At 47.3% G+C, this 24,497-nt stretch overlaps 1 protein-coding gene across 6 annotated transcripts in view; it reads left to right on the top strand.

The window, feature by feature from the left end:
• Positions 1–24,497, top strand: part of CDC25A (cell division cycle 25A) — a 235,362-nt gene that overhangs the window by 104,163 nt on the left and 106,702 nt on the right. For all 6 annotated transcript variants that reach the window (XM_078662497.1, XM_078662494.1, XM_078662492.1 and 3 more), the window contains exon 15: positions 10,672–10,802. In XM_078662497.1, coding sequence (XP_078518623.1) covers positions 10,672–10,802 — 131 coding nt within the window. The remainder of the gene's footprint in view (positions 1–10,671; positions 10,803–24,497) is intronic.

A 24,497-nucleotide genomic window follows, 5' to 3' on the forward strand; every position in this document is an offset into this window, starting at 1 on the left:
CCAAGTTACATCTACAACCCTCACACATGCAACAGTATTTCGGCGCTACAGTAAACACCCAACTAACACTAGCGTATCCCTCTCCAGCAAGGGTAACAAGTGTACAAGCTCTTCTAACAAAATTCAAGCCGCAACACTTACTACCAGCTCGAGTGTTCATGCAGCTCATAGGTATGCTGGCATCTTGCATATTCGTAGTTCCTCACGCAAGATTGCAAATGCGTCCACTGCAAGAGTGCCTAGCACGACAATGGAACCAGGCTCAAGGTCAACTAACAGACCTAGTGTTGGTAGACGGTCGGACTCCTCGTTCTCTGCAATGCTGGAACACCAAAAACCTTTCCAAAGAGCGACCGTTTCTAGAGCCATTTCCTCAAATAGTCTTAACAGCGGACGCATCGCTCTCCGGCTGGGGAGCCCACCTCCTGCATCACACCATGCAAGGCAGGTGGACACCGCAACAAAAGCTATTGCACATCAACCACCTAGAGTTACTAGCTGTGTTTCTGGCCCTTTAATGCTTTTCAAACTCGAGTGTCAGGCAAAGCTGTCTTAGTCCGCACAGACAATATGACAGCTATGTATTACATAAACAAACAAGGAGGGACACACTCTCTGCAGCTCTGTTAGCACAGCATATATGGAGATGGGCTATACCACTAAACCTCTTCCTATTAGCCCAACATGTCCCAGGAGTACAAAATACCATGGCAGATCTACTAAGTCAACAAACTCAGCAAATCCACGAATGGGTGCTTCATCCACAAGTTCTTCATCCGTTCTTTCAGATGTGGGGACAACGTCAGACCTTTGCCACCCACGAAAACGCAAAATGCCCAAACTTTGCCTCCAGATACCCTCACCCATTGTCCAAAGGCAATGCGATATGGATGAACTGGTCAGAACTATTTGTGTACGCTTTTCCTCCTCTCCCACTACTTCCGTTAGTGGTACGCAAACTGCAACAACATTCCCTGACGCTCATCCTAGTCGCTCCAACTTGGGCCAGACAACCGTGGTACACCACACTGTTGCAGATGTCTGTAGTACCACACCAAAAACTAAACATATCTCCACGCTTATTAACACAGAACCATGGAGAGATCAGACACCCGGACCCAGCTCAGCTCAACCTAGCGATCTGGCTCCTGAGGTCATCGTTTGGTTACCTCAACCTTCCCCCTGAATGTATGAACGTTATTAAAGAAGGTAGACGTCCCACCACTAGAGCATGCTACGCTGCTAAGTGGAAAAGGTTTGTCATATACTGCCAAAACAACCAAATCAATCCCTTAGATGTGTCTATTCAACACATCATTGGATATTTATTGCACCTTCAAAAGTGTAACTTAGCCTACACGTCTATCAGGTTACACATTGCAGCATACTTGCAAAATAGACATCTATGTCTTTTTAGAGTGCGAGCTATTAAAGCTTTTATGGAAGGACTCAAAAGAATAATTCCTCCCAGAACTCCACCTGCACCAGTGTGGAATCCAAATGTGGTTCTCACAAGGTTAATGGGACCTCCCTTTGAACCATTACATAAATGTGAATTGCAATTTCTAACCTGGAAAGTAGCTTTCCTAGTAGCCATTACTTCCCTCAGGAGGGTTAGTGAACTACAAGCATTTACCATTCAAGAACCCTTTCTACAAATGCATCATAACAAAGTGGTTCTTCGTACTAATCCAAAATTCCTTCCAAAAGTCATTTCACCATTTCATCTAAATCAATCTGTTGAGCTGCCTGTATTTTTCTCGCATCCTCAGTCGCAGAAAGAGCTCTACACACTTTAGATGTCAAGAGAGCATTGCTGTACTACATTGAAAGGACACAAGCTTTTCGTAAGACAAAGCAACTTTTTGTGTCTTTTTCACCGCCACATAAAGGCAATCTCATATCAAAATCAGGGTTTGCTAGGTGGATTGTTAAATGTATACAAATGTTATCAAAAAGCCAATCGTACATTAACAATTCCACCAAAAGCCCATTCTACCAGGAAGATAGAGGCTTCAATGGCATTCTTAGGGAACATTCCCCTAGATGATATATGCAAAGCAGCTACATGGTCTACACCGCACACATTCACAAAGCACTACTGTGTAGATGTGCAAGCTAAACAACAAGCCACTGTGGGCCAGGCTGTACTAAAAACTCTGTTTCAAACAACTACAACAGATACTGGTGGTCGCCGCTAGGTGTGGGAACTGCTATGTAATCTATGCATAGTGTGCAATCTGCAGCTCCTATGCCTCGAACGGAAAATGCTACTTACCAGTATGCATCTGTTCTTGGCACGTAGAGCTGCAGAGTTGCACACGCCCACCTGCCTCCCCGACTACCTTTATCTGTTCCAGTATTATCTCAATTAGATACATATCACATGGACATCACTATCTCTTGTACAGCTCCATCACTTCCCTAATGGTGAAAAACAATCTGGGGATGGAGCCGATGACCATGCGCAGTATCATCCAAAGGAGGAGTCACCTATCCCGTGACTTCCAAAGACTTTTCTACAAAACAAACTGCAAACATCCGGGCCCAACACTAGGTGTGCAACTCTGCAGCTCTTCATGCCAAGAACAGATGCATACTGGTAAGTAGCATTTTCCTTACAACTCCATCATAGCAAAGTGGTTCTCAGAACAAATCCCAAATTCCTTCCAAAGGTTATTTCTCCCTTCCAAAGGTTATTTCTCCCTTCCAAAGGTTATTTCTCCCTTCCATCTCAACCAATCTGTAGAGTTGCCAGTCTTCTTGCAACCACAAACAGTAGCACAAAGAGCTCTTCATACTGTAGACGTTAAAAAAGCAATTCTTTACTACATTGATAGAACAAAACCTTCTAGCACAACAAAACTGCTTTTTGCTTCCTTTTCACCACTACATAAAGGCAATCCCATATCAGTCTGGATTAGCCAGGTGGATTGTCAAATGTATATAAATTTGCTATCAAAAAGCAAAGCATACACTTTCTATTCCCCCTAAAGCTCATCCCACTCGTAAAATAGCGGCTTCCATGTCTTTTCTAGGAAACATTCCCTTAGAAGATATCTGCAAAGCAGCTACATGGTCTACACCGCACACATTCACAAACCACTATTGTGTAGATGTGCAAGCAAAACAACCTAGTGTGAGAGAAGCTGTACTCAAAACACTATTTCAAACTACTGCAACAGATACTGGTGGTCACCACTAAATGGAAAGTACTGCTATGCAATCTATTCATAGTGTGTGATCTGCAGGTCATATACCTCGAACGGAAAATGCTACTTACCAGTATGCATCTGTTCTTGGCATGTAGAGCTGCAGATTCACACACGCCCACCCACCTCCCCGGCTACCTTTATCAGTTCCAGTATTATCTTATTTAGGTACAGCATACAGGGACATCTCTTTCTGCTCTCACAAAACTCCATCATTTCCCTTGTTGGCGAAAAAACAATCTGAAGATGGAGACGATGCGCATGCACACTATTGTCCAAAGGAGGAGTCACCCACCTTGTGACTTCCAAAGACTTTTACAAGACAATAACAAACTGTAAACATCCGGGCCCAACAGCAGATGGCAATCTATGCATAGTGTGTGAATCTGCAGCTCTGCATGCCAAGAACAGAGGCATACTGGTAAGTAGCATTTTCCTTTCACTTGGCGTTTGTTCCCAACGCCTCTTCATCCAGACCCTCTATAACCTTGTTGTAGGAAGCTGGCTCAATATAGTGGACCAAATCGAGGTGCACTGTGTGGAGTCCAGGCAATCCTTACTGGTTTACAGTGGCAAAAATGAGAATACTAAATGCCTCTTTTTGTGGTAGTGTGGGTGAGCAGTTTAAGCTTACCAGAAGGCATTTGTTGAACTCTAAGGCAATAAATGAGAGACACAAAGAATAAATCTGTGACCAAGTTAAAAAAAGAACTTATTTTTATGTAAGTTTTGATACCAAGAACTTCGCAAGCAAGCACTGCTTAAAATAGCGATTTTCTCAGGTAAGTAAAATGTTCACTTAAATGCGTCTTAGTGTAATGCTTTCCTATGGAAGAAAGATATACAGGTACTTGCAGTAGGTTTCCGGGAGTCCCCTTCTGGGCTTTAACTGCTGGTAGTACTTTGAACCTTGCTCCCTTTCTACCTTGAGTTTACCTGCCCTGGGGCATCCGGATGCAGAGGTGCTGGTCGGGTTGGTAGCCTTATGTGCTTTACCAAAGAGGGAGGGGGGCACCTACAAACGGGTTGCAGAGAAGGACTTGGGGACAAGGCTGGCAGCTCACAGCAGAGGGCTTTGTTCACAAGTGTCTTGGGCGTTGGGCAGCGCTGTCTGTTCTTGAACACGGGCCAGGGCACTCAGGTGCAGAGTGATTAGGTTGGCTGGGCTGGCACATTGTAGCACCTTGTGGTTATCTGACTCAACCTGTCTTCTGATCTTCCAGAGCATGTGACCTCTTCCTGGGCTGCTGCGTGTCTGTACGACCGGGGAGCGGCAGCACTATAAACCTCACTCTGCTGTTGTGGTGCCTGTAGACTGCAGGGGAGTAGATTATCTACTCCAGGGAGATTACTGGCAATTTGCAAAGGGCTGGCAGACTTCCAGGGTTATTGGTAGAGCTTCAGCTGCAGGACAATTGTTAAAATCTGGCACAGGCAGGGTTTGGCACTAAAAAGTCCACAACATGTCTTCATTCCTCGTTTTAGCAGCTCTGTCTTCTTTTGGGTCTGTTGAATGAGTTCCTGGGCGTTAAGGAGAGTGACTGGTGTTAGCCAGTGGGCTTCTCTCCTTTAGTGACCACACCCCCTATATGACCACTTCCTGTAGAAAGTAAGCATAACCCAGACCTAGTAAACTTAAATCCACCAAAAACCACGATGATGGAATTCTAGTTTTCATGTTCACATCAGGTAGCCCGCCTTCGGGTTGGAACTGGCCTGATAATGAACACTCCTCCTGACTAGCTAATGTTCCACCTGTCCTGGGCAATTGGACTGAGTCAGGAGTGTAATTTCCCATGTCTTGGGGGAAGCCTTGGTCACATATCAATGGCGGCAGAGACCGATGAAGCCTCCTGCCTTGATATGCTGATTATTTGCCATCCTGCTTGGAGGAGGTGATACCTGGCTGGATCGGGCATTGTTTCTGCCCTGAGAGCGCGGGTTGTTGCCTAAACCGATCTGTGAGAAAGTGCCTCTTTTGCATGGTTAGCCCCTCAAATGTTCACCTGGTTTTGATGTTGCTTCAAATGTAGTGCACAGGGTTCCTGCCAACCAGGTCCTGTCCCTGCACCAGAGCCTCTTCGCTAACACTTTTTTTTTTTTTTACTTTTACCCCTGTAAGTCTCTTGTGTGTCCCTTGTAAATAGTACCCTGGGTACCTAGGGCCTGGGAGCTGAAGAGGGTTCCCCCTCACTGGACAACTTGCAAACAGTAGACATGGCACCCTCTAAAGGCATGGGTAAGTCACCCTTCTTGCAGGGCTCACAGCCCTAAGGCATGGTGCACTATACCACCGGTGAGGGCATATCTGCATGAGCAGATATGCCCCTACAAATATTGGGGTCAATTTCCTAATATTGTAATTGCCAGGGAAGCCATAGAGAGTACATGGGCTGGAAACTCGACAGCTCGATTTCCACAGCTCCATGATGGCTTCACTGAAAATACTGATGCTAGTGTGGGTTTTATTGTACCGTGTACTTGAAGGGCACCTCAGAGGTGCCCCCCTAAAAACCTACCAACCCTGGTGTGGTCTCTGACTGGCTCTAGGCTGCTAGCCACCACCAGACATGTTTATGGACCCCTGGGTAGAACTCCCTTGCTCTTTGGCACCTGAAACAATGCACTCCCTGGGCAGAGGGGTCATGCAGCATTATTCCAGGATGTGATGGTGCTCGAAGAGCTCTTCAAAGGCCTGCTGCCTATGTAAAGCGACCCCCAGCCTCTGCTGCTAGCAGTAGATTGCAGACCCTGGTTTACACCCCCACTTTGGGCAGGAAAACCGGCTGGAAATCTTTTAAAGAATAGGTGTGCCCACCCCTAAGGTGGGGGAGGTGACGTGAAGGACTACTTTCTGTCCCCAGCTTCTTTAAGATGAGGAGACCCCTCCAATCGAGTAGCTCTTTGGCCCCCTGCCACAGGAAGGTGGCATAATAGTGTAGTCACCCCAGGTGAGATGCCCATTGGTGCTACATGCTACTCCTTAAAAAAAAATGCCTCCTAAATTTAGTATTTAGGTGGCTCTCCAGACCTAGAAGTTCAATCTGCGACTAAGAAGACTACCCTGCAGAGAAGACTGAAGACTACTGTCTTGGCCCCAGCCCCACTGGCTTGTCTTTAGCTTCTGCGATCCTGCGACCTGTCTTGGAGCCAGCGACCTCTGAAACCCCTGCTGCCTTCGTAAAAGACTGCAATCTCCAGTGGACAGCGGACCTATCTTGAAGAAACATACTCCAAGGACTCCGGATCTGGGTGGATCCACATCTCCTGTCCACTCTGCAACGGACCCACGACCCTAGGGTGAGTGGCGCACCTGTCCAGTGAAGCCTCCCATGCGATCATGACCTCATGTCCAGCATTAGCTGACCTTTCCTGCCCTCCACGATGGCGCCTGCAGTGTGAGTCCAGAGGGCCCTGCCACTGACTGCGACAGGGTCCGGTAAGAAGACTACGTCGAAAGGCACCTCTGCACCCGAAGACCCTGGGCCTTGGTGAGCTGAAACAACGGTGCCCCTATGACCCTCTGCTTCCCAACTTATCCCTGCTGTCGTAAGGTTTTCCTCCTGCAACCTCTGGTGCAACGCCAGTAGCCTGAAAAATAAATCCCTATTGAGAAGTATTGGGAGCCCGACATTGGATTTGCACACAGCTGCCCCTCTGCTGCTGGTGGTGTATGCTTGGTGCTGCTTTGTGGCACCCCTGTGCTTAACCTAACCCCCAAACCTTGGCCCCTGCAACCGATCTACTTGCCAGCAAGCAGTGTGGCTCCAAGTACCCCCTTGTCTCCAGTGGAAAGCATTGGGTCGAATTCAGATTTTGACCTCTGCACCCTGCCGCCACTAGTGGTGCAGTTTTAGTACTTACCTGACCCCCGGGCCTTGCTGACTTTTGGCTCCGAAGACTGGAATTATAAATGTAATACTAACCTGTTTAATTGCATTATTGTTTTCCCCATAGGATAGCACTGAACTGTGTTTGAAAGTGTAATGTATTTTTTTTTTAAATACATGCTTACCGGATTACGAAGACTTTGGTCTTAAAATAAAATATAAAGTATATATTTTTTTAATTGGTCCGGATCTCTTCCTTGAGTTGTGTCCATTTTTGATCACTGTTGTGCAATAAATGTCTTACACTCCTATGTTAGGCTTAAGGCTGCTTGCTCACACTACCACTCATACAGCACAAAGAGTTTTACAATTTTGGGGAACCTCTAAACTCTGCACAGTATTACCACCTAGTGGCAATATCGTATGCAGAGTCGGCTTCCTCCACTTTCTGTGGAGGCAGGCTAGTCTACACCAGTCAGCCAGTACACTAGATGTTAGTAGGTTTTCAGGGGGTACCTCTAAGGTACCCTCTGGGTGCATGTATAAAGAAATCCATATCTGGAATCAATGTAGGTTTATTAATACGAGATATTGGATACCAAACATCTTTGGTTTCAGTGAAGCCATCATGGAGCTGGGGAACTCTTAATCACCAGTGCCCAGTCTATATATACTCAAGATGGCTTCCCTGTTCACTGGCAATATCCAAGAATCAACTTGGACATCACAGGGGCAAAGAAATTTTCAAGGTCCTTACGGAACTCAGGAAAAATAAGGAGCAGAGTCCAGAGTTAAAGCAAGAAGACTGCCAAAAATTTCATGACTACTTTTCCACTAAGATTAAAGACCTCTTATCAGAAATTGCTACTACCCCAATTCTGGACTGTCCTCTACAGATTGTTCCGGTCATTCGTCCAGTCGATAACCCCTTGGTCACTCTGCCCTTGATTACGAAGGACAGACTGTCAAATCTGGTGGGGCGGGTTAAATCTGGCTCCCAGGCCGACCCTTGTCCCCCGGAGGTCTTCAAGTTAGCCATACCAGGTATTGAGGAAGATGTTTTGACTATCCTCAATAATTCCCTACTAATAGGACAGGTCCCATCCTCCTTTAAGGAGGCACGGTTGATCCCCCTGCTGAAAAAAACTGGGGCGGACGTTAAGAATCTAAAGAACTTTAGGCCCATTTCTCAGTTACCATTCTTGGCCAAAGTTTTGGAGCAGCATGTCCTTACGCATCTCACGGGCCATCTGGAGAAAAATGTCTCACTCGATCAAAACCCAAATTATCATCCAAATGGAAGATTGTCCGGGTGCACACGCGAGAATGCAGAATATCCTAAGATACACAGCTAATTGGATGTCTCTGAACTCTTTGAAAATCAATCCAGACAAGACCGAGGGGTTGCCAATCACTATCATGGGCAACCCCTGGAATGATCAGTTCTGGCCATTAGAACTAGGAGCGCCTCCGGAACCTGCAGCAGTAGTGAAAAGCCTGGGCATTTCCTTGGATGGGAGTTTGACGATGCAAAAGCAAGTCTCAGGGGTGGTGGGCACGTGTGTAGGCCTCCTTCGACAACTAAGGGAAATTTCCTCACTCCTGTCCTTTGCCACCCTAAGACGCGCTGTATCCGCCATGATCCTAGCCAGGATGGACTATGGCAACTCACTATATGCAGGGCTCCCTCAAAAACATCTGAATCGTCTGCAAGTTGTTATGAACGATGCTGCAAGATTGATTTTCAAGAAACCAAGGAGAACGCAGGCGTCTCCTCTATTGCGTGAACTCCACTGGTTGCCCGTCAAACAGAGGGTTTTGTTCAAAGGGCTTTGCATTACGCAAAAAGTCCTCTATGGAAAGGCGCCAAGTTACATTAAAGCCCGTTTGGCCCCATACAAACCCGGTAGACTGCTGCGTTCCTCAGATGCTACCCTTCTAACCCAACCGCGTTTTAGATTATCCACTCTTGGTGGTCGCGCTTTTTCCAACATCTTTCCAGCTGTCTGGAATAGTCTACCAACCGAACTGCGCAAGGAATCTAACTTGCTGCCTTTTCGGAAGAAATTAAAAACAGTGCTTTTCCAGCAAGCATGGGGTGTGCTGTAATTTGATAATCAGCTGTAGAATTTGTTTGGTATATACCTGGTAAAGCGCTTAGAGACCCCGGGTGATTACGCGCTATATAAATCAAATAAATAAATAAATATCTGCTCTTGCAGATATGTCCTAGCATATAATGCATCCTGCCATAGGGCTGTAAGGCCTTCTTTAGGGGTGACTTGCATATATTGCATGCAATGTCTGCAGGCATGGCACACAGGAGATGTGCCATGTTGTCTTCACTTTTGTCTGCACCATGTCATGCAGCCTGCAATGGCAGTTTGCATGAGTGTGAGGATGGTGTCCTTTAGGGTGACCCAATACATGCTGCACCCTTAGGGGCACTCTTTAGCATCCATGCCCTAGGTACCATTTGAGGGGCTTACATGGGTTCTAAAGGTATTGCCAATTGGTGGAACAATTGTACAGTTACGGGGAAAGATCTGGTACTGGGAACCTGGTTAGCAGGAACCCAGTGCACTTAGGTCAAAATTGCATTAGATACTTTCCTTATAGGCTGCATTGTGGTACATATCCTTGAAACAATGTGCAGAGTAGTGGTAACAATGACAGTAATGGATTGAGGCACTACTAGGTATCAGGTTGCTGGAGAAGGGCACTGGGTGAATAACGGCTGAAAGAGTCATTGGCAGGTTAGGGTTGCAAGGCGACTAGTGACACTAGGTGATGATGATGGTGGGGCGTCACATCTGTCCTCAATCGCAGCCATTTTGTGAGTCCAACGATTTCAGCGTTGGTTCTCATAGGCTGAGAAAAATGAAAAAATGTAGTTATTGATTCACATTTTTCATATACATTTCATAGTAAGAGACTGATTCCAAGAGGGTGACCTTGAAATATTCCAGTAATGTCCTTGTGCACCAGGTCTGAACCTGCCTAGGTGTATTGCAGCATAAGTTTGAGAATGAGGCAAAACGTTTATTTTTGCAGCACAATTTCCTTAAATGTGTTACAGAATGTTGGGGATAACATGCACAGTGTATTATTTACCAGAACAACGGTATCCAACTAACATTTCCTAGAGGAAAGGGATTTATTGAGTCAATCTTTTGTTTGGCGTGAGCATGTTTACATTTTGAACAAATATGAGCAGAACCAGTACTTTGCGTGACTGTGGTTAATATTTGCAACCAGACTAGGTGGTTGAAGTATTTACATGCAGATTATGATTTGTGAGATGATCAGCAACGCCAACAAATAGATTATTTTGTATGGCCCCAATGAGAATTTGTTACTGTTTGAAAGTGGGAGTATAGAGTTTGATGATGGCACTTTAAATTGTTACTCTTTGCCCCTAAATTGTTGTGCAGGTGTTTCAAATTGAGCTTGTACCTAAAGGCCTCTGATTTGCACATCTTCTCTTGCTTGTGGGACCGTTCTTTAACCCATGTGTTACATTTATTCCCCTCTGCTCTATTCAGTTATTTTTCATCTACTTTGGATGTAGACCAGTAGTCCTCTAAACATGGATTTGTTGTTCATCTTTTCAAAATGTTCTTTTTAAGGGTGCGATTAACCTTCACATGGAACACGATGTTGAAACCTTGCTACTGAAGAAACCGATAGTGCCATATGAAGGAAAAAGAGTTATAATCGTTTTCCACTGTGAGTTCTCTTCGGAGCGTGGGCCTAGAATGTAAGTTTACTAAATAAAATTCTTGCGGTAACTCCGTGTATGATCAATGTTTGTTCCTAACGACTGTGAGTGAATGGGGTGCATTATATGGTGTGGGACCCCTCACTGTGTAATACTTTCCAAGCCCTTAAGGACAGGTTTCATTTGTTAAAAGTTCTAGCTACCCCCCCCCCCCCCCCTTCCCGGGTAACTGTGGCTCTGAGCAACAAGACTTACACGAAGGAACATTCTTAACCCCTTCTATGCTAATGACAATGTCAGCTCGTCATGGGGCACACTGGAGCTGTGCTCATGACAAGGTGAGCTCGTCATGTATAATGGGATTATCAATCAGTCAGCAGCACAGGACGGGAAAAGCCTTAGCAGCCAAGGTGTTAAAGCATTTAAACAGCACCAAATCAAATTGAAGAAATGCACGAGACAAGAAATCTGACACTATTTTACAAAAAATAAAGTGTATTTTTAGACACCACAATTAGAAAAAAATCCACCAAAGGGTTCCAGAGAGAATATACAAGTTAAGCTAATGCACCTTTTCAATTAACCGCAAATCAGCTTTGGCAAATTCAATTAAGTTGACCAACTTTTTCAAGGAAAATGTTGGGCAATCGTTAATAGTTAGTTACTTTAGGTGACCAACTCTGGCATGGAGCCAGTCAAAAGGATCAGCTAGATCCACAGAAATAGTTACCTCGTAGTTAGGAGCAGTCCTCATTGAGTTCCAGTGACTTTTATCCCTGTGCTGTAGGTTCCTATGGGGTGGTCCTAAAGCAGGGGATACAGAATGCTCAAGGATGCTGTAGATTTAATGCAGTCAGTGGTCTTCCTGTGGCTACTTCCCAGTCTCAGGGCTTGGTAAGGTGGTCCTGGCTACAGGGTTAGACTTCGCTCGTAGTCCTCTTGTTCCTGACAGAAGTCAAGTCTCCACACGCTTACAAGTCACCCAGTAACGCGGTAGCAGTGGAATTCTTTATTGGATGGTAGCTTGTTTTACAGACTACCAATCTGCACTCTATGACTCTTCTGCGTTCAGCGAGCTCGAGTGAAACTTTTAACGTCTGGTCCTGGTTTCCTAATGCTGCTTATTGACCAGGAGCGATGGCTGGAAGATTTGGGCTACCACCTGACCCTAGCAGGCTTCAGCTGTTGTGGCCTTGTGCTGCGAAAGTCAGTTAACTTGGAGTCCCTTGCTTCTACTGAACTCCAGAGACCAGCAGGACACTGCATGCACCGTCCATCTTCTTACTAGCTACCAGGTAAAGCTGGTGCAGTCCATGCTGGTGTAGCCTATCTGCCGGTTCCATGGTTCAGCAGGGTAGTTCTCTGATCCTCCTAGTCCAGGAGAGATCTGCTTTCAGAATGTCAAGGGTGTTCCTTTATGCCAGAAAATGCTCTTTTGGTGTACGCAGTCAGCTGTGTGGAAATGGGGTGCATTATATGATGGTGTTGTGCAAACGAATACACTTACCAACCCCTTAAGGTCCAATAGGCTTAGCCTGTAAAACCCTCCCCTCAGCTCAGCCCTGGTTAGCTGTGGCACTGAGCAGCAACGCTTTTACTTAGGAACAAGTGTAAATTATTTAAAAAGCACAAAACAGAAAAAATTGACACAGCACAAGAAATCCGACAATTTATAAAAATGGACTGTATTTTTAGAAGAACTTAGACACTGCAACGAAAAAGATCCACTGGTTTTTTCTGGAGATGCATCTTTTGCTAGCAATAATAAATCAAGCAATAATCAAGTAATTTCTCTCAACCACGAACCAGCCTTGGCACAGTCAACAAATTAGATACTTGAACTTTCTCAAAGAAAACCTGGGTACGTGTCCATGCTGTATGTAAGAAATAGTTGGGCAACCAACTCCGGCAGGGAGCTAGTCAGGGCCGTAAGGTCCTTAAGAACAGTTAATTTCACAGAAGAAGCTGACTTTCAGCAGTTCCAGGCACTTTATCCTTGTTACAATGGTTTCCTGTTGAGTGGTTGTATGAAGCTGGCTCTGTATATGGTATGCCGCTAGGTGGTTATACCGTGCAGAGTTCAGGGGTTCGCCAAAATTGTACAGGCCTCAATGTAAAACCTAAAGTGCTCTATTAGTGGTATTGTGGGTGAGCAGCCTTCGGTCTAAAACAGTAGTGTAAGACATTTATTCACAACATTGACCAATAAGACACACAACTCAAAAAGGAGATCCACGCATTTTAGAAAAATGAGCTTTGTACTTTTTATAAAGCAAGATCACCACAATAAAGCAAGTACCCTTTTAACTAGAAATACTTTTCACTTTCAAAAATAGGCAGAACAATTTCTGAGCAGTTCAAGGTTATCCTGTGGTGGAAAACAATAATGCTGTTGTTTTTTTTTTTTTTTTAAATATTTTTTATTGGCAATCAAGTGCTGAGGATACAATACAGCATAAAAGCAACTCAGGCATCAGTGAACGATGCGGTAAATCAGCTCAGCTCAAGCAAGACACCTTTTTTATAGAACCGTCCCCAACGTGCCCACCCCACCCTACATTCCCCCCCCGTAGCCAGTGTGCCGCTTTCTTCCTTTCCAGTCATCAACTTGTTATCCCCGCCCGTCCTGGACAGGGACCTCAGTAAAGGGTAAGTGGTGTCATTCAACGGAGTGTCAAGACCCCCATGGTTGCCATCAGTAATAGTAAGTAGTGTGTGCGCCTTGGTATGTGTGAGAAAGCCCGGTCCCAGTGCCCTCACCCTGGAGTCCCTCCCTCATCCTCACTCTGGTCTCCATCCGGCTGTTGGAGCGCTACCACCAAGGCCTCCCACGCTCTGGCCACCTCCAGCGCCTTGTCATTATCTAGGCTCCTAGCCTGTCGCAGCCGCAATGTGCTCTCCGCTTTCGCCCAGCGCTCCAGAGTGGTCTTCCACCGCGTGTAGCTGGGGCCTTGAGTAGATTTCCAGTGCATGGAGATTTCACGTTTAGCTAATATCAAACCCAGGTCGCAGAATTTGCTGGTAACTCGAGTGCGAGGGGTGTGAGGGAACCACAGTAAGAGGCATGTACCCATGTCAGGAGCGATCTGCCGGTCCGTGACAGCATTCAGGCAGGACATTACCGCCTCCCAGTAACCCGTCAGCTTGATGCAAGTCCAAAACATGTGGGCGAAGTCCGCATCCGCAGTCCCACATCGGGGACAAAGCGAGGAAGCACCCTCGAAGTATTGCGAGATCTTCGTCGGCGTTAGGTACGCCCGGTGCAGGGTAAAAAACTGGACCAATTGGAACCTGGCGTTCCTCGTGCCCTTCCATGCCCTGCGCAGTAGCTGTGGCCACGCCGTGTCAGGAATAGACCGCCCCATGTCCCCCTCCCACTTGGCTCGCAGCCCATCCAGGGGTCGCAGGGCAGCAGCCGACAGCCGTCGATAAAGGCACGTGACAGCCTTGTAGGTGCCAGCGGCCGTCACCACATACTGACAGCACTCCGATGTCTGCGGCTCAGTGAGCCCACACTTCCAGTAGCGGCGAATACCAGCCACTAATGCAGCGTGTAGCAAATACCCACCCCTCGGTAGATCGTAAGAGTCTCGCAGCTCCTGAAACGGAATCAGCGAGCCATCCTTGTAAAGATCGCCGACCATCAGTAGGCCAAGCTCCTCCCAAATCGCCAGTGCTGACCAGTCCCCGCCATGCGGGAAGGCTGTGCACATCCCGAGCGGAATTTCCGGGGCGTAAGGGCGAACGGCACCGGAGCGCTTGTGAGCCCGAAGCCAACAGCTGCGAATCGTCCGTTCCTCCAAAGTGAGCTGAGTCAGGTCCAGTTTCTGGCCCAAGACTATAAAGGAGAGGAAGTGTCTCGGGAACAATTTGCCCGACACATCGTCCGGGCCGCGGAACTCCAAGGCCACCGCCTGGGTGAGCCACTGCAGTTGAGCCGCCAGGTAGTACCACTCAAAATCCGGGGCAGCAAGGCCCCCGTCCACTCTGGGGCGCATCAACGTGGTCAGCGCAACCCGTCGCCTACCCGAACCCCAGATGAACCCCGTCGTTAGGGAGCGGAGTCTGGTGAAAACAGATGCGGGAATCCAGACCGGCAGGGTGCGAAACAGGTACAACAGTGGGGGAAGTGCCACCATCTTCAGCAACGCGACTCGTCCCGCGACTGAGAGCGGCAGCGTCCGCCAGAAACCCATGCAACCCTGTAGATTCCGAATTGCCCTGTTGACGTTACCGTCTAGGAGGACCGCAGGGGAGTGGTAGATGAAAGTGCCCAGATAGGGGAGGCAATGGTGTTTCCATCGCAAGGCACCCTCCGGTTGGGCGTCACCGGGCCCCGGAGTCAGCGGGAAGAGGCAAGACTTCCCCCAGTTGACTCTCAGCCCTGAAAGATGACCAAAATCCGCCAGGAGCCGTTCGGCCCCGCGCAGGGAGTCGTCCGTGTCCGCTAGAAACAACAGACAGTCGTCCGCATAGAGAGAGATGTAGTGGGTGTCGGTTCTCAGCGGGAGCCCTGCATACGCTCGGCCCAGCCGGGCGTGCGCAGCCAGTGGCTCTATGGCCAGTGCAAATAACAAGGGGGATAGAGAGCACCCCTGTCGGGTCCCCCTACCCACCGCGTAAGAGGCTGAAATGGTGGACCCCGTTTTGACACGGGCCGAAGCCGCGGCATAGAGCAAGGCAGTCCACTTCACAAAGCGTTCGCCCAGTCCAAAGGCCTCTAGGACACGGAGCAGGTACGGCCACTCGACGCTATCAAATGCTTTCTCGATGTCAATCGAGAGGACCGCGGCACTCGGAAAGTCAGCGGCCTCCCCTCCCATGATCCGTAGCAACCGGCGCACACAAGTGGCAGTGGTGCGTTGAGGAATAAAGCCCGCCTGGTCGCTATGCACCAAGGAGCGCATGTGGGTGAGGAGCCGTGTCGCGAGGATCCGGCTCAGGATCTTGTAATCCGTGGTGAGCATGGAGAGCGGGCGGTACGCCGAACGGCAGCTCGCATCACCTTCTCGCTTCAGTAAGGGTATCAAATCAAATCAAATCAAATTTAGCTTTATTCGATTTACATAAGAAATCATAAAAGCATACAGGTACAGTTTATATTATGAATTTTAAAAGATTTCCACATCGAAAAAATTTATTAAAAAAAACCTGTAAAACATTTTTGCAATATATAAAAAGTCAGCGATAAACATATAACCGAAGAGTCTCATGTTAGAAACTTCTAGAGAATTTAAACATGTAAGACTTACACCATAGAGTTTCTGTATTTCATCACTGACATTAAAAAACGAGAAACAACAAAGATTACATGCACCTCATCTAACAAGAGTAACTTCAAATAAGCAGTTTTACATGTTCTTATGCCCCAGGATTTAAGAAGAGGTAAGAGGAATGATTTCCTCGGGGCAGAGTAGAGATTACAGAAGAACATAATATGAATATTGCTTTGCGAAGAATGGTCATCGCATGGGCAAATTAAATTCGCCGAAGTCCAATCATTGTGTTTTGGAAGGGTGACCATACGGAAGAAGGTACCTAAACGCAGCCTTGTAAGAAGCATACGAGGGTAAGGTGCAGTTTCGATCCTGAGATACATTTGTAAACCTTCGATAGGGGTAATTTTTTGATAACTCAGGGTAGAACTCTTGAGTTTCTCAATGTTCCATCTAGCGCTTTCCAATTTTGTGATTAAAAGTTTTTTGAGAGCTGGCCTAGACAAGTTTTCTAGGGACTCTGGAGTATCATAAAATTCGGGGTGTCCAATTTTAGAGAACATCAGCTGGACGTGTCGTAACCATTTGATTTTGGATGCACCATCCAACTTTTTACAGTCCGTGATGAGTTCTCTATTAAATTGGCATTCCAAAGTGGTCCAGATTTTGTGCCACAACAAGCACGGTGATGACTTTATAGTGTCGCTAAGGTATTTGAGGCCAGTCTCAATGTGGGTGATAAAAGTCGAAGTAGATTTGCTCACACCTAGTAAGTAGCGGATAAAAAGGTTCTCACAGGTTTGTAGCGAGGACACGTTTTCAAAGCCCCATGGGCCTGCTCCATAAGTGACTGTCGCTATACACTTGGCTTGATAGATCTGTAACATCTCAGCAGTCGGTTTGCCCCCGATTTTTGCTGCGAAAGTTCGCAGGGCCCCAATGGCGCGACTAAAGGCAAGTTTCCTAGCAGATACTGCGTGTTTCCAACCTCCTTTCCTCTCAAAGACAACACCCAGATAGCAAAAGGTGTCCGTGCACTCAATTCTTTGCTCGTCAAGATATATCGAACATTGTGGCCTTTTGTTCTTTTGGGTGCATGACATGGAGAAAGTTTTGGAGATGTTCACGTTCAGATTTCGTTTCCCCATGTAAGATGAAAATTCAGTTACTGCTCTCTGCAGCCCTACCTTAGTCCTAGACATGATTGCCGCGTCATCGGCATATAAAAGAATTGGTACAGGCCTACCATTAACAGCTGGGTAGTCACTTGGCAGATTTATTAAATGCTCTACAATAGAATTTATATAAAAACTAAATAAGAGGGGCGCAAGTATGCAGCCTTGCCTAACCCCTCTATTTATGGCAAATTTCTGTGTGCATTGACCCTGGGACCCGAACCTCACTCTAGCCCCGGCATCTCTATATAGTTCTTTTATGAATATGATAATGGTGGGATCCACCCCGATATGTTCCAATGTTGACCAGAGCTGAAGATGGTCCACACAATCAAAAGCTGAGCTGAGGTCAACAAAGGTAACAAACAGGTCCCCTTTTTTGGCCTCGGTGTATTTGGAGATCAATAGGGACAGGTTTAGGCATTGTTCCTGGGTACCCATTCCCTTTCGGAACCCGTATTGGAGTTCGGAGATGACCTTTATCTCTGTCTCCCAGTGTTGGATTCTCTTAAGGACGATCCTTCCTGCAATTTTCATAAGGCCGTCCAATAAAGATATAGGACGGTAGCAAGCCGGATCGTCCCTATTCCCCTTTTTGGGTTTCGCCTGCCGAAGGCTGCGCTCTGCGCAGCTCTTCAGCGCAGGTGAAATCCTATGTCGTCAATAAGGACTCCTGGAACGTCCCCCGGCTCTCATTGGTTAGCTCCATAAATGGAGGCTAGCCATTGAGTGCCGGATCTGTCCATCAAGGCTGGACCAGATTCGGGGGCGTTCCGGAGATTTTTTCCCAGGGCGGAGTTACGTTTTTTCCCGTTCCCTCCCCTTTCACTGAAAGTGAATTCAGATGCGCTGTCCATTCCCGCCCCCTCCGTGTGCCTTTCCGCCCCCCTTGCTGTCCTGTGCACGTTTCCCGCCGTCCGTGTCCTCTCCCGCCCCCTCCCGCCGTCCGTGTCCTCTCCCGCCCCCCTCCCGCCGTTCGTGTCCTCTCCCGCCCCCTCCCGCCGTCCGTGTCCTCTCCCGCCCCCTCCCGCCGTCCGTGTCCTCTCCCGCCCTCCTCCCGCCGTCCGTGTCCTCCCCCGCCCTCCAGGGCAAAGCTTCGGGCCGGAAAGCGCCCCTATGGCTGCGAGCAAAGTTCCAGGGACTGCTCTTCCGACTGGGCTGCTACATTCAGAGGAACTGCGGCAAATTCCTGGCGGTGGGTCTTCTCATCTTTGGCGCTTTCGCCGTCGGATTACGGGCCGCCAACGTGGAGGAGCTCTGGGTGGAAGGTAAGATGTGACCCTTGTTACAACATCCTATTAACAGCTCACAGACAGGCCTTCATTGCGGGTGTAAAATATCTTGCTTAAAGGCGAAAGTGAACGTCATAACGGAAAATATTCTATCCATATGGATTATAACAACATTAGTCATTGATATTTTTGTTTTTTTGAGCGTGCTGTTGCTCTTTGCGAAAGTTTGCAGAGTTGCCATCTACCTCATTATCAGCAGCAACGTCTATTACAAGTAAATGGTTGTTTATCCGGCACTTTGCATGCCGGGACTCGTAGTTTGGAAGTTCCTGTGCCAACGTGATTTTTTAAGTCCGAACATGCAAAGTGGTGAAGGTAAAAGTAGGTGACCATAAAAAGGTGCACGCGATGACACGGCGAGTCTCAGTTTGTTGCGCAACAGAAGATTTTGCACTAGGTAAACAAACGGCCTGCAGCCGAGGGCCCTTCTCATCTGACTGAACGCCTCCTCGTGCCACACAGAATGCTTACCGAGGTCGGGTGCTTACGCCTTGCACTTTTCTCCCCCGCCAGGGGAGGGGGCAGACACAGTGGCCATATGATCTGTGGGTCCGGCGGTATCGGGGTTCTGACTCGAATCTAGGGTGCGCCAGGAATAACAAGCGTGAAGGGGGCCGGGAGAGAAGGGGCAGGGTCTTAACCAGTGCGGGGAGGACCCAGACCTACAGCGGCCTCACGACGGGGGGAGAAACCGGGAGCTGAGACCCCAGGACCGGGGAGAACCGGAGCCCCCCTGCCTGCTGGGACTGCAGCCAGCGGCACAGTGGAAAACCAGGAGGGGACAAGCTTTAGGTGAGATGGGGTGGAGCCTCTGGCTGGGGGGTGGAGGGGTTGAGTGGCATCTGTAGGGGGAGGGATAACTGACCCCGAGATCCCGTCACCCTGGCCCCCAGAAGCCTGCCCTGAGACCAAGCTTCCAAGACCGCCGGGTCAGGCTCTCCCTAAACACTGCTCGAGCAGCTCCCCATTGCTTCTAAGCACTATATGCCCACTAGACAAATGACGAGGAAAAATCATGTACCTGGACCCTGGGAGTAGAATATAAAGGAGAAGAAGGGTGTCTGCTAGAAAACTGAACACATTGCTGCTGGTGAACCTTACAAGTATATACATGGCACAAGGAGAGAGAGAGCACCAACAGGTTTTCATCCTTTCTGCCATTAAAGTGGTTGTCACTCTGGCAAGATGGTTTGTACCATGACCTCATCGCTGTAATGTAGAGGTCTCAATAAAAGGCAGCTCGCTGTTCCTTTCTTCTGAGGTCGATAAACGGAGTACTGTTAAATGAGCTGTTAACAGCATCTGTTATTTACCGTGCTAAGAGAAGGCAGAGGTGTAGTTTGAAGCGCTATATAAAAAGCCCATATTATTCAGCATGACGTTGGTGATTCGTGTTTGTATGTTGATTTATTAGTTCTTCCAATGTGTGTAATGGTAGGACTAATCAACATTTTAGTGCGTTTCCTGAGAGACAATTAGCATTTCCCTTAAATGCCAAACAGGTGAGATCAGTTGGTCGTGCATTTTTAGGTTTGAGGATGTTTGGAAGGTTATGGTGTTTATTTTGTACTGTGTAATTTTTGTCTTTAAGTATTGACTACTTATTCATTTGTACTCAAGGCTGGTGCTACTTTTAAGCAATTGGAGACGGCTGCCTTATGGTCCCTCCGCAAATATCCATAGAGTGCTGTAAATGGTCTTAAAAATGTACCTCTCGCTGATGGACACGCAGCACCCAAACAGCAAAATGTAAATTTGCCTGGGCTCTTACACTGAAACTGTTTGTAGTGTTTGATACTCCCCCTCGTTGTGCTTGCCTTCCTGCCCCCCCTCGTTGTGCTTGCTTTCCTGCCCCCCCTGGTTGTGCTTGCTTTCCTGCCCCCCTGGTTGTGCTTGCTTTCCTGCCCCCCCTGGTTGTGCTTGCTCTCCGCTCCGTCCGTAGGGTACAATAGTTCTCACATTTGCGAGATATTGAGCTATTGGCAATGTAAATGACAATGCCATTTATTTATCTGTTTTCAAAACCAGCACATAAATATAAATTTTGTCATTTACAATGCCAATAGCTCTAACTTCTCCAAAGGCGAAACCGTTGCATTGTAAATGCTTGTTAAAGATGGGCACTACAATTGCATCTGACCAGGTGTTGATTAAGCCAGATTTGTTTCCCATATTTAAGACGTTAGTTAAGAGGGGAGCCCAGAATTCGAGGTTTGTTTTATAAACGTCCACAGGGGTGTGGTCGGGGCCAGGAGCTTTCCCTGATGGCATTTTCCACTTCTTGAAGAGTAAAAACCAGATCAATTGGATAGGGGGATACTGGGGGGTCACTTGACTGGTAATCCTGAATTAAATTATTCAAGGATGAGGTTTCCTTTTGTTGGTTCTGGGTGTCCCCCTGACTATTGGTATAAAGTTTGCCATAGTGTTCTACCCAGAGCTCTGCCGTAATTGCTACATCTATGCAATTGTCACTAACTTTTGTGTTATATACCGATCTTATAACTTTCCAAAAGAGATTAGTGTCCTTGTTCCTGGCAGCTTCCCCCAAAGCTTCCCAGGCCTCCCTTTTCATTGTTGCCTTGCGATGGTTAATTTAATTTCCCTTTTATACTCTCGTCTGGCCTTGGAAATTTGCACCCTATCTTTGGGAATAACATTTAAAACTTTCTTCAAATTCTTTAGGGCAGCTGTACACCTGGAATCGAACCACCCACGTGTGTGTTTCCCATTCTTTTTGTGGCTCCTAGTTAGCATATCTTTAATGTAAAGCTGAATATTAGCGAAGGCTGCCATGATCGCCTTTGGATCAATATCTTCTTCTAGACAGACAGACAGATATGTCTGTAAAGCAAGATGATATGAGGCTGTGAAAGAAGATTAAGGGATTCAAATTCTCCCACTTTATCACATAGCCGTTTATTTTTGTTAAAGTGACCTCAAGTGAATATAGCGGCCCACTAGATTCCTTTGCTTTCTCGTCTGTGATCATTACCCCAAAAATAATAGGATAATGATCGCTCATTGGGTCGTCCCCAATCTCCCAAAAAGTTATAAAGTTGGGTTTAGTGGGTGACGTTAGTGCAAAGTCAATTGTGGTTTCACAGCCTCTACCATTATATGTTGGGGCAAAGGGAACTGGGGGAGAACATGCCTGATTAATGAAAGTAAGATCAAAAGAGAAAATGATACTGTTGAGGAGAGACCCCAAATTGGTGTGTGAGAAGTGGAAAGGGCCATCCTCCTCGTGATCTGAAAGGCCGCACAAACCTAACTCAGAAGATAGGCAGATGGCACAATTAAAATCTCCCACCCATAAGACTGTGTGGTCCCCCGTGTTTTGATCTCTCACTTTATAGATGTGGTGTGACATTTTATTCAAAATCAATTCCATTTGATTAGCTGGCATGTTATTATAAAAATTCACCAGTATCACCTTTTGTGTGGTGCCCCATTTAAATAAAAGAATTTGGAAGTATTGATCAGAAAGGAAATCATATACCTTTATATCCCCTACATTCGATGTATATATGCACAGGGCCCCTTTATTTCGACCCTGGGGAGAGGGAACAGCGGGTGAATGAAATGTTCGATACCCCATAGTGTGTCTTTCCTCTACAAGCCAAGTTTCTTGCAGGCAAAGAACGCCATGCTTCTGTACAATCTCCAACCAAGGTTTGTGGGTGATCTTATTACCCAGGCCTGCTACATTCCAAGATAGGAGTGAATGTTTTAAGTCACTATTTTTCTGGACTGGTTGGCCCACGTTCCCCGTTGCGTCTAGCGGAACTAGGGAATGTACCATCTCTAGATGTTGTGTGGCCCGCACAGCAAGGGGACGCTGGGTAGGGCAGGGTTGTTCTGCACCCGGAAAGGTTTGGTTTTTGTTAATAGGTGGAGAATTGTCATTGTTACTGACAATAGTTGAAAGATTTAGAGCGCTCGACCGAGGTGAGAGATCAAGAGATCCCAGTCAATCCACCTGATCTAGGCATTCAAACCTATTCATGGTGGGTGCACCTTCACGCCAGTTATTAGCGGGTTGCCATCCCTGCCCGTGCCCCTTCCGTCTGTGATTGTGGGCTATGGACCAGGCCCCGGGAGGCTCAACTATCTGTTTTGGAGGGTAAAAAAAGGTAAGGGGTTTAGTGACGATAGATTGGTGAATCGCATGTGGGTCCCACGTGGTGATGAGTTGGGCTGTGTGGGGGTCTGCGAATGACACCACAATACAGTCTCCCGATATGGATTTATAAGTGCGACCCACCCATGGGACTCGCCTGACCATTAAGACCCTGCTCCTGGTGGTGTAAGGGTGCTGCCTATTGGCATTTAGCCAGTGGATCACTTTGTTCTTTAAGGACCACTGGGTTTCCACGGTGTCAGAGTCAAGCAAAGGTACCCCAGCCAGGATGACAACATAGGGCCCGGCATCAGGAGGGAGGTCAATATAACCCCCGCGAAAATTCTGTTGGTTTTGGTATTGGTTAAATGTGCGCTGTAAAAGAGGGGTGATAGGCTTGGTAGCGTTCTGATCTGTTCTAGAAGAATTTTTGGGCTGCACCTGTTTTATGGGGGATTTTGTATCTGGTTTTGATGAATTAGATGGAAAGGGGACGGGGACATTTGCAATTGTCCGGGGTTTGGGAATTGGAATAGGTTTGGGTAATAGGGAGGGCGAAGGAGAGGGGAGAATTATAGGAGCAAGGGAGGCCTCGTTAGGGACTAAAACCGATTGGATGCCAGCATTAGAAGCTGGTACAAGTTGAGTGCCATCCTTACTAGCCTGTGGGGCACCCTCAGTAATGTGGGGATATGTAGCTTCCAGTTGTTTTAGGCTAAGCGCGGCCAGGGATACTAGAGTTTTGTCCATTTCAAGCAGGTGATTCTCAATGCGTGACAGTCTGAGTTCAAAAGGTGACAATAGTTGTTTTAAAGTGACCCAGACTGTTTTAAGAAAATCTTCATCATCACCCGCCTTGTCCTTATCCCTCCCTAGATCATTTTGCCCTCCCCCTGTTAAGTTGTCACCAGGGACAGCAAGATTCTCTAAGACAGGAACAGTAGTGATGTTAGAGTTGGTAAGATCGCTATCACCCCCTGTTTGCTGGGTGACTGCATGTGATGTTTGTTTAAACTCCCCTATGTTAGGCAGAGTTCTTCTAGAATTGAAAAACTGATGCCTTGCAATTTTTGCTTTCTTGCGAACGTAGGCAAGTTTTGCAATATTCTTCCTTTTCAGGGTTTGACGATGTAGGTTTTTACTTTTTAGTACAGAAAAGGAGGGGGCAGGAATGTCCAGCAGAGTGATGGATTTTTCCTGTACAGTAGGAACATGACTCTCCGTGAGTTTAGAGGTCATGGGTGTAAAGATAAAGGAGGAGTCTAATGGGGGTGAAGAGGAAGAAAGGTGAGAATGATGAATGTCGGCCTTAATTAACAGAGGGGGGGGGCGTGAAGCCTGTTGGGGGGATACAGCGGACGCAATATTTCCCAAGGATGATTTTTTGGAATTAGCAAATGTTTGGGAAAGCCTGCGCGCAGCGTCCAGTTCGATAGAAACCCTATTCTGCATTTTAGTGATTTCGGCGTCTATTGCCAAATTTGTCTTTACAAGGAAATCGTCCAAGGTGCCATTTGACTTGGACAGGCCCAGTGCAGTCTTACTACGACTCCCTCTAGTACACATGATGTATGGCAGATAAAATTCCTGTAGCGTACTCACTAATATCGGAGTCCAGGCACGAAGTCAAAGGGACGAACCAAGGGGGGTGGGCCAGGCCAGTCCTCTTAGACCTCGAACGGCCTCAAACGGTCCCGCCCTTGTCCCGGGCTTCTCCCGGCGTCCTCCCGCGCGCTCCCGCGACGCGGGAGTCGTGTTCTATCTTATTCACTATCAGTGTCTGTCATTGGTTGGTGGACAGGGGGGTGTGGCCAGCGGGGAGAGCAGCCCAGGTGTATGGAATGGGCGCGCAGGGGCTCCTGGAGACTGGAGTCCCTGCCTATGCTCGCAGCCCCGCCGGCTCTCTTCCTGCCCGCTCCTCCGCTGAT

The sequence above is a fragment of the Lissotriton helveticus genome, chromosome 10 (genome assembly GCF_964261635.1).
Source record: "Lissotriton helveticus chromosome 10, aLisHel1.1, whole genome shotgun sequence".
Classification (NCBI taxonomy): Eukaryota; Metazoa; Chordata; class Amphibia; order Caudata; family Salamandridae; genus Lissotriton; species Lissotriton helveticus.